The 10,987-nt window shown below is 43.1% G+C and overlaps 1 protein-coding gene across 1 annotated transcript; it reads right to left on the reverse strand.

Moving 5' to 3' along the window:
- Positions 1–1,130: 1,130 nt before the first annotated feature.
- LOC103709150 (putative disease resistance protein At5g47280) lies at positions 1,131–5,562 on the reverse strand. The gene is made up of 5 exons (XM_008794374.6): positions 4,799–5,562; positions 3,727–4,121; positions 2,857–3,212; positions 2,504–2,715; positions 1,131–2,069 (listed from the first exon to the last, which is right to left on the reverse strand). The coding sequence occupies exons 1-5, from the start codon at positions 5,493–5,495 to the stop codon at positions 1,240–1,242; spliced, it is 2,490 nt and encodes an 829-aa protein (XP_008792596.2). The 5' UTR covers positions 5,496–5,562; the 3' UTR covers positions 1,131–1,239.
- Positions 5,563–10,987: the final 5,425 nt, after the last annotated feature.

A 10,987-nucleotide genomic window follows, 5' to 3' on the forward strand; every position in this document is an offset into this window, starting at 1 on the left:
AGACGAATGCATCATTGAATAGCAGCAAGAGACCTCCACTTGATGGTGAAGGAGCCGAAGGCAGCAAATAAAACTAGAGATGGAGAAAAAGAGGCCGAGCGACGGAGAGGAGAGACGATTGAAGATCGAAGTTAAGGAGAAAAGTGATGGAGAGGAGCTACGAATCCATTAGAAAATAATAGATATTCAGATGCTAATCTACTGAAAATAGAGGATATGTAGATCTACTAGGAAATATTAGATCTTTGAATATTAATTCACTAGTAAATAGAGGATTTGTAGAGAAATAAAGGATTTGCGAATCCACCAGAAAATAGAGTATCTTCGGATGTTGATTCACTAGAAAATAGAGATCGATAAATCCGCAATATGAGTCTTCAAAGCTTTTAGATATGGCAACGATGACCATAGCAAAGGCGGAAGAGATGACGAGAATAGATTAGGTGATTGGTGGCTCTGATACCATATTAAAATATTTGCAGAAGAAAAAAAAAGAGAAAAAAAGAGAGAGAAGTAATTTTATTTCTCTGTTCTAGTACGTTCGGTATATCTTAGGAATTATATATACTTGTGTATGGACTCTATACAAAAAAAATAATATAAACTGATATAGAATCATACTAATAAAAGAAAATAATACTAACTAATATAAGTTGTTATATGATCCCTAAAATCATTCTAACAAAATCATACTAACAAAAAAAAAAATACTAACCAATACAGAATCTTGTTGATAAAGAAAAATATTATAGGTTAATGCAGGTTATTACGGCTCTTCCCAAGAACTTTCCACTCAAAGGCATCCGGTGCAGTGGTTGTCCGCCCTCCCTGCATGAGGAATCTCACTGTGAATGGATAATGGTTGATACCTGTACAGATAGCTCTTTATAATCTTATTTAGGTACTCATCACTAACAGGTTACTCGGATCCCTTAAGATTTGTGTAACTGCTCAAGTGGTAGTACTAATGGAAGGTTTTATCCTAAACTGGGAGAAGCTTATTGCATCATTTATCCACAACTGATAGTCCACCTGCCTGATCTTTATGGAAGAAAAACACTAGGATTACCCGAGTAATTTTTACGGGGTCAAAAGCCATGGCATGGCATATTGTCAAAGCTACTAGCCCATGTCACTAGATTCTTTTTGTTTTAATAACCATTCATCTAAAACACATATGATACAAATTATATGTACATAGCATTGGGGAAGCCATCCAAAAGGGCTTTGGGAGGATCATTACTCTACAAGCCAGTCCAGATTATAACATTGTTCTGCTATCTGAATCCGAAGATCAGGTATATGCCTTTCTGCTTCCTTCCATAGCAAAGCCATCTCTTCATCACATATCACATGTCCCAAAGACTTCAATGACGATAACGACCTAGGGATATTCCTCAGAGAACATTCTCTCATGTCAATTTTCTCCAAGTTTTTGAGGTTTCCAAGTTCTTCCGGGAGGTCTCTGAGGTTCAGGGACTGAGAGATATCAAGATATTTTAATCTCTTCAACTGACAGATAGATTGAGGAAGCCTCTTTAAAGCTGGGCAAGCATATATCCGCAGGATCTGTAGAGAACCTAACTTGCCAAATTCATGTGGTAACTCAGACAAATCATGACAGTTGGAAATGCTAATACTCTCCAGAGAACTGACTTCACAGATGCTGGAAGGCAACTCGTTTAGATCAATGCAGTGATCTATCGTGAGACTAGAAAGGCGAGGGAATGTCATCCAGAGGTCTACTTTTGATCCTTTAAGGCTGTTGTTGAGTTCACACTGGACAAGAAATACTTTGCGCAGGTTCTTCAAGGGGACTGTTGTTCTTGGTAGAGGTGGGACGACTATCTTCTCAACCCAGAGGCTCCTCAAGTTATTTAGAGCAGTGAAGCTAGATAAATTTTGCAGTACTGTGCTCGAGTTGCTATAGTTGATCAACACCAGGGACTTGAGCTTTGGCATAGTGTCCATAAATGGAGGCAAAAAATACATGCCTGAGGAGAAATTCAGAATGAGAACCTCAGCCTTAGGAAAGTACATCTGGAACCAGTCAGTTTCTCTCATTTCACCTGTAATATGGACAAGTTCATTGAGTCATCTCACTCCAGAAGCAAAAGTTTCAATGAGAGTTATGATTGAAAAAGCAGAAATTGTAGGCATACATGCCTCTAGTGAAATGATATTCTAATTAAAAGTACTTCTGAACAAATCAATAATAGAGCAAGTCAGATATAATGAATTCCTTTGACAGGACCTCAATCCATATTCAAGGATTGATGGCCTAATAAAGAACCAGGATAGTAAGGCTCTTTAGTAGTTGTCCTCTGCACATTATTCAATATTAGATGATTAAGGTTTCAATATCAAGTTAAAGGCCTGTGATCCGGCATCTCATCTGATCCGAAAATGAGTGACGTGTCTAAAGTACCATGTCAATAAGATACAAAAGTACATGGGCATTTGGAAAGAAAGAAACCAGTCATTTAAATGTTGAAGCTGTTACCTGTATGAATTGAAACAATCTGTGCCTCAAACTGTTGATCTTTGTTTCTCTCCCAGTCCCTTGGAAGTCCTTCTTCTCTCCTAGGCATAATCAACCTCTTTCTACAGTTCAAGGACTCACGATTGCTCATGTGGAGAGCCAGGTCCCTCAATACATCATGTTGAGTAACAGAAAGCTCACTATAACTGCTATAAATATCTCCAGCTCTGTTCCTGGAGAATTCATAATGATAGAAGGTGAGTCTATTTTACTTAAAGCATGATCAGTAACTAAGATCATTAGTCTTGAGCAACAACTAAGATGATAAAAAATTAATCCATACTGTTAATGGAAGGGATTTCAAAAATACATACTGCGCATCTTTCACCAGAGTTAGAAGGTTTTTATTTGAAAGCTCCACTAGTATGGCAAAAGCATCTTCTTCATCAAGATCATGTATCTCCATCCACATGTTGATGAGCACATCCAGAGGGATCTTTTTGTCTTCAGGAAAGGAGCCTAGATCTAAAAAACACTCCCTAACTTTGCCCGACAGACATTCAATGCTTGCTGCCATCCGTTCAAGCAATTTGTTCTCATGGGAGTCGGATATGGTCTCTCCTCGTGATAACCTATTTTTGGCACTTGCCCAAATTTTTGGAGGCTGACTTCGTAAAGAAGCACCAATCACCTTCAGAGCCAGAGGAAGCCCTTTGCATTCTGCTACAACCTACAGTTGAAATCACATCAGTCTTCAAAATAGATAAGACAGTCTGGTATAAAACGACAGAAAGACACCTGAGATCTGGCACTGAAAAATCAGTAAGAAAAATTTGTAGAACTTCACAACTAATTCTTTAAAGCTGTATATGCGAATGGTCAACAATAGTAGCTATTAAAAACCATGCTCTATGTTTGAATTAAAAGGCAAGCAGGAAAGCTCAAAAAATTATCAAGAATTCGACATGTGACAAAGATTAACAAAAAAAATATTCATACCATCTTATTATTATATACGCTCTGTAGCACAAAGGTCTTTATAAATGGAAAAAGAACAAAAAAAAAAAACGAGTTGAAGGGTGCATGTTCGACACAAAATGCTTCTCCTTCTGCAGGTAAGTGATCTTCTAACTTAGTCACTACAGCAAAGCTCAATCCAGTTCCTCTATTTCCCCTTTCTAATGCAGTTTCTTTTTACTTGTTTGACAAACATGAAATTAAGGCCAGAAAACAATTAAGTTTACCTGCTTCACCAACTTCTTATCAGCAGTAGGCGGAATAGATTGCTGCTCAAAAGCTGCTTGGCAAAAAAGGGACAAAGCCTCTGCTTCTCCCAGCAATTCCAATTCATAAGTGTTGTTGATCAGTGTAGGGAATTTGAACCTTGACACAACGAGCGTCTTGCATCCAGGTAATCTGAAAATAAGCTGCTCAAGCTGAGATAGAGACCACACATCATCCAGCACTATGAGAGTTGGCCCCTTGTCTCTTGCCCCCAAAGCCATCTGCCACTGCGGGATCTGGGTATAAGCGCCAATAACCATATTACCACTAATCTGTTCCCAAAGCTTCAATTTCAAGCTCTCCAAATTTGGCGATTGTGAAACCGTCTCGAAGAAAATCCTATCACTGAAGTAATCTGAAGAAAAGGAACCACAATAAAGAGGAACTCTTTAGATCAATTCTATCTCTAACAACAAGTTACAGAAAGTGACATCAGTGAATTTGATATCATAAAACCAATTACCAAAGCAAGGAACTCAGTGAAACTTGTCTTAGTCTGCTGGTTCTGAAAGGTAAAACTATCCACAAGACTTCAATTGCTCAGAAAGATAAACATAATAATAGTTATTTATAAAGTTTGTGATTCAAAGGGGAACAAAGAACTGATCTTGCTCCACAAGGAAATGACTGATTTGAGAACTTCACATAAGCTGGGAGAGAAAGTCCCAGATTCCACGATCAACATAAATTAATAAATATAAAATGAAGAACTACATCTATTTAAGCAAGCACTGACGCTTTTATTGATCACAACGGCAAAGAGGAAAAAGCTTTCTGATGCTAAAATTTCAGAGATAGTTTTCTTTCTTAAGTGGGTCGAAATTTGGAACAAAATATAAGAACAAAAACCTCGGCACCCGTAAAACTCTAAACTTCCAAAGAAAAATACCAACATAAACCACTAAATATCGCAATTTTCGCAACTTGGGGAGAGACATAGAAGAGGAGTTGGGGACGGGGGAGTATAAATAACCCAGGAACCAAATTGAAGAAGAATTAAAAACAGGGGAAGAAAGGAATCCAAACCCATACTTTGAATCCGGGGATCTCTACAGATCTCCTTAGCTAGCGTGGTTTTCCCACTCCCCCCGATCCCACAAATCCCCACCACCTCCGCACTGCCTCCCGTCGCCATGAGCATCTCCTTCACCCTCTCCTTCCCGACCCTCACCGCCGCCCCGACCGGCGCCGCCGCCTCGCCTCCCCCTCCCCCGAGCTCCAGCCCTTCCATCATCTGCGCCACCCCCACCGCCGCCGGCTTCATCATCGTCATCGCCGCGGCGGCGGCGGCGGTGGCGGGAGCGCCGTTCTGGAGGTGGCGCTCGATGCGGTCGAGACGTACGGCGGACTCGACGCGGAGGTGGTGGACGTCGGCGAGGACGTGGGCGGGCATCTGGCGCTCGAGCCAGCGGGCGATCCAGCGGTCGAGCTTCTCCATGCGGTGGGCCAGCTGCATGGAGCGGTAGACATTCCAGCGTGAGGAGGCGGCGGCCTTGCGGGCGAGTTCGAGGGCAAGGTGGAGGTGCTCGGCGAGGTCGGAGAGCTGGGACTGCCGGGCCTGCGGGAGCTCCACACCCGAGTGGCGGATCTCCTGGATGATGGGGAGGAGGGCATCCACGTTGCGCTTCAGCTGCTCCGCCGTCGGCCGGCACAGCACCGTCCGCCGGATCACCTTCACCAGCTCCTTCACCAGCTCCGTCGCGATCTCACCGGCGAAGAACGTATCCATCGCCGCCGCCCTTCCTCGCTCCCTCCCGCGCTCCCTGCTGTTGGAGAGGAATGGACGGAGAGGAAGGAGAGCACGGGGAGGAAATAGGGCGGGAGGAAGGGTAGTTTGGTCATTTTGGGAATAAAATTTTACCCCAGTTCGTTATCTAGTTTAGGAGTTTGCGTCCACCACCATCCATCCTCAAATCAATGGTAAAAGATTTAACGAATTGCCAGAGGAAATTTGTCTTTCCTTATTACCTAATAATAATAATAAGATATAGTGTAATACATGAACGGTCGTGATGTACCTCTTCAATTGAATTCCAAGCTAAAGGAAATTTGGACTTGCGTCTTCGTGGGAACGTTTGTTGGACCTCTACCACATCTCTCTTCCATGGGTCAGTGCAACCGGCTTTTGACTTAATCTTTTCAATCAACCATTGCCGTTTAGTAGTGGAGATGATGTATTAGAGAGGCCTCTCGTTGACTACTGGATCGTTCTAGGCTAAAGTTAGGGGAAGGATATGCACGTTTTCATCAAGCATGACCATGTTCCCTAGATTCCACCAAGCATTTCATATTGGTCAGTTGATTTTTTTTTTATTGGGGTCTTACTTGGTACCAAAGAATATCACAAGAGCATTGGCCTTTTACACTAAGAAGTCTCTTATATCATGCTGAATCACATGGCATGCCGGCCGGCGAAAAGGCTGCTCTTAGAACTAAAAAATATAACTCTTGATGAGTATTGTGAGAATCTGTGCAGACGTATATTCACTCCCATATCGGCTATGTATTAGATAGATCTTAGATATATATACAGAACTAAAGAATCTAAATAATACTAAGTGTCAGAAAATTACTCAACCCATAAAAAACAAACCAACTCTCCTAGGATCGGTAACTATGAGTTTATTTTGTTTTTTTTTGGTACAACGGCTTCTTACACTACTCTAGCATGAGTACATCCAATAGAATCAAGAGACAAGAAATAACAAAGCAATGGAGAAGAGACCCCCTGGTATGTCTAGAGGACCTCGTCGGAATGCTGAGCAACAAAGGAGGCGACCCAGTCCGCAGCTCTGTTCGCCTCATGGTATCCATGTATGGCCTAAAAGGCCCTACAATCGCCTGCTATCCTCCAGATGTCACTCAATAGAAGGTTATCATCCCCTTGGCTCCCCATCCGGATCCAATTGATCACTATGGCTAAATTCCCCTCAAGTAGGATGCGTTCTGCCCTTAGCACTAATCTCGCATAGGTAATACCTTCCCATGCTGCACTGAACTCCACTCCAATGGCTGTCAATCCAGCAATGCTTTGGCCCCCCGCAGCAATCAGGCTCGAGTCATGACTCTTGATCATAAAATCCACACCTGTATTGTCCCTAACACCGGACACACTTCTGTCGAAATTCACCTTAAGACAGCTAGAGGGTGAAGGCTCCCACAAAACAAGAACAATCCTGGGTGCTGTGATAGCAGAAAGAGAGTCCCAGATGTATTTGTCCATCCCAGTTGAGGTTGTTGTGATAGCCCTGGTGATCTCGGCTGTCTGAAGAAGAACTCTCTCCATCACATTTCTCAAGGGCGCCCGCTCGTCCTCAAAGACCTAGGCGTTTCTGTCCAACTATATATGATATGCTAAGTAGGCGCCAGTGATCCCCCACTCAATCCTTCTCGAGTTCCGCATGGTCTTCCTGATCTGGCGTAGAAGCTCATCGATGGATCGGACAGCCTGAGATAAGGGAAAAGAGGCCCTTCTCTATATCTGTACTGCCCGCAAGCACTCTAGTAGGACGTGGCTGATGGTCTTCTCAATGTCGGAACACCTAGCACAACATGGAAAAATCCTGATGCCCCTTCTAGCTAGCACGCTCCTGGTAGGAAGGCATCCATCCCCAAGCTATCTTTCAAAGGAACAAGGCCACCCGAGGATGAACCCGCAATATCCAAATCCATCTGCCCTCCAATTGCTGATCAGTACCTCCTCCTAACATCCCTTGAATGTCTCGGCACACACCTTGGACCTACTAGTGGCCGCCCACACCAATCTATTTGACGTTGCCCCCGAAGGTAGCTGAATAGCCAGGATCCTCTCAGCCAACTGCTCCCCAAAGGTCTTCCTGATCAATACCTCATTCCATCTCCTCTCCCCCGCAACCATCAAATCCTGGACTCGGCTCCCCTCCAACCTGGTAGAGTCCATCAAGGTTGGCATGCGGCCGAGCGGCTGCTCATTCATCCAGCTGTCCCCTAGTACATCTATGGACCGCCCATCACCAACCGCCTATCACCAACTGCCCATTTAATCGCTGCAAGTACCCTAGGAGCATGTAAGCAGATCTCCCTCCAGATGAAGGAGGACTGGCGCCCTGCCTGAAAATCCGCTGCCATCCTATGGGCTCCATATTTGGCTCCCAGTAAGGCACTCCACAAACTATCCAATTTTAAAATGTACCTGGCCACATGTCTTACCGCCAACACCTCTAGCCTCGCCGTCAAAGACTGAACCCCCAATCCGCTCTGCTTAGTCGGCTGATAGACCGCCTCCTATGCCAACAAGTGGATGCCCCCTCTGCCCTCTCGTCTACCCCAGATAAAGTTCCTGAGCAGCTGATCCAGGGACCTTAGTAATGCCACCGGCATAATGGTATTCGATAGTAGGTAGACTGGGATCGAACTGAGGACCGACCGCACCAAAATAACCCTGCCAATCATCGAGAGTGCCTCCATCTGCCACGCCTTGAGCCTATGTCTGATGCTTATCTTGACGTCCGCACAATCCCTACCACAAAGACGACGCTCTGTAATGGGAACTCCCAAATACTACAGAGCGCCCTCTTGCTCACCCACACCCAAGATCTCCCAGCTGGACGCCTTCACTTGCACCTTAGTCTTCGGGATGAAAGTAATCGCAGACTTGGCCGAATTCACCTGCTGTCTGGAAGCTGCGCAATAGTCCTCCAGAATCCTCCGAGCATCCCTAGCTGCCTACCTCGTGGCCCACACTAAGAGCATACAATCATCAGTGAACAGAAGATGAGATATCTGAATAGATGCTGACACTGGTCTGTACGCCTCCAAAATCTGGGTCTCTGCTGCATGTCGAAGGGCTCTAGAAAGTGGATCCGAACATAATATGAAGAGCAGCAGAGATAGTGGACAACTTTGCCGCAGTCCAACGGAGGATTCAAAGAAATGTGTAGGCATGCCGTTCACCAATATGGAGAAGGAAGGATACCTAATATAACCCATCACCCAGCCAATCCAATCCTCCCGAAAACCAAAACTCAACAGCGATCTCAGCACGAAATCCTAGCACAACCTATCATAGGCCCTCTCTATGTCCAGCTTGATCCCCATAAGACTCCTCCAACTTGGGGCTTTCTAGGAGTCATGCATAAACTCCTGGATAATAAGGATATTATCAGAGATGCTACATGCCCCCACAAATGCTCCTTGTTCTGGGCTAACGAGTCTCGGCAAAATGCTCCTCAGTCTACATCCCCCCTCCTTGATCCACTGAATTCTTGATTTCTGCCTCCACATAGTCTCCTGTTGCCGAAGCAGCGAATCATGCAAGGACAACTGACACTGAGTTCTACCATCGCCGTCTGATTTTTATATCAAGAAGGATGCATAGAATTATCTAGCTCTTTTTTCATTTTTAACATAGTTGGAAGGGTCGCAACATTACCAAAATAACTTTTTCATCTATAAAATAGATTGATCAAAATAGCATTACACAATGCATGTGCATTTCAGGAAAAAATTGTGTCACTTAAAAAGTATAAAGTTCACTAGATATGCAACATGTGCTTGATGTTGGACTCGCTTCAAGCGTATTTTCCGACTCGTGTAGAACTTAGATGACGAATGCCTAGACATACAAGTGCATAAAAAATATATCTTTATTTATCAAGCTGCGAGATCAAAGCAGCTAGACGTAAAATTTCATCTAGTCATTTCTAATTACAAGAATAGAAATCTATAAGTCTGTCACTATACCGTAAGCACTCTGCCTATCCACCACAACCACATGGATAGTGATGGCTACATATACCGAGTTGGTGGGGCCGTTGAAGATCTCGGATTGTCTGCTATCAAGATCGAAAAGATCGGATGGGATCATTGCACGCCTCTGCGGCGATGTTCTAGTGGCCAATGCGTTTAATCAGCGGTGATCTTGATGTCAAGCACTCACAAGCTGATATTGGGCAGTGGAGGAACGACTTTTGGTTGATAAAGCAATAAACTACATTTCTCGCCCATGAATCACGTTCACATTTCTCAGTCACAAGATTTGTTTGGGTATCACATTTGTAAGGAGTAGTTAGCAAGTTTTGCCAGTTGCAAATAAAGTTTGAAATACAGAGGACTCTCCACGTGCCTTTTGGGCCGGCTACGTGACAAGCTTTGAATGATCAATCTACGCTTAGGTGGCGAGGTAAACTTGTTATTGTATTTCTCAAAAGGAGAAAAGAGTGCAGCTGCTTAAGCACCTAAAAACAATATATTAAACCCATAATTAAGCTTCCTCCAATTCGGGTAGCAAACGGCCATAGGCCCTTCAGACCTTGTTTTAATCTTTTTACATAGGTTTCGGATGCGGGCAGGATACTTTGTTTCAATGGCATGGGCCAAAGATATTAATCGCAATCAACTGTCATTGTCGAAGAAAATAGTCTCTGACTATGCGATTCATTCCAAGTCGTGCAAGCTATAACAAGACACATATTGGTGCATATTTTCAGTCCAACCGATGGGGACGGCCTTCTGGAGGAAAGTTTGAAGTTAACACAAGTAGCAACTAGCGAACGATTCAATCTAGTGGGTATATATCTAGATGAACAAATGACATGGAAGCTATAATAATTTAAGTTCACAAGGATAATATTTAAAAAGAGATCATTACAGTAGCAAGGAGTTGGTTTGTCCCATGCTTATTTATATAAATTTGGGCACATGCTTGCAGCGATGTGTACGGATCGGATCAGATTAGTTTGGAGCTAAACATGAAACTGAATGGATCATCTATGAAAACCACTTGAAACTGATCCAAAAGTTCAATTTGATTCGATTCCATTTATTGGGTTGATATTCTATTATATATATATATAATATATATATAAATAATTTAAAAAAAATGGAATTTCTATATGTACATATACATTAATCAGATCAAGTTAGGTTAGGTTTGAGCCGGTTTCAATATATATATATATATATATAGAGAGAGAGAGAGAGAGGGGATAGGTTGGATCGCGTTGGTTTGGATTGGTTTTTCGAAAACTCAAACCGGAGCCCAACCAAATTTTTTCGGCTCAAAATTTTCTCAATCCAAAACCAAAGTGAATTTAAAATAAAAAAATCGGTATAGACCGAACTGAAATGACATGTTTGAATTAGATTCATAGTTCGCTGGTTTTTTGCACGCCGCTACATCCATGCTTATTGACAGGCAGCATTGTGGAGATGGGCCAACCATATCCGATTGGGATCAAGTTG

Source organism: Phoenix dactylifera, chromosome 1, assembly GCF_051530095.1.
Source record: "Phoenix dactylifera cultivar Ajwa chromosome 1, Ajwa_hap1_PhDact_Kaust_v1.1, whole genome shotgun sequence".
In the NCBI taxonomy this organism is placed as follows: domain Eukaryota; kingdom Viridiplantae; phylum Streptophyta; class Magnoliopsida; order Arecales; family Arecaceae; genus Phoenix; species Phoenix dactylifera.

Coding starts and splice junctions, on each gene's coding strand:
- LOC103709150 (XM_008794374.6), bottom strand. CDS start 5,495: ATGGATACGTTCTTCGCCGGTGAGATCGCGACGGAGCTGGTGAAGGAG. Junction 4,122..4,798: donor TAGAGATCCCCGGATTCAAA/GTATGGGTTTGG, acceptor CCTTTTCTTCAG/ATTACTTCAGTGATAGGATT. Junction 2,070..2,503: donor GATTGTTTCAATTCATACAG/GTAACAGCTTCA, acceptor TCCATATTACAG/GTGAAATGAGAGAAACTGAC.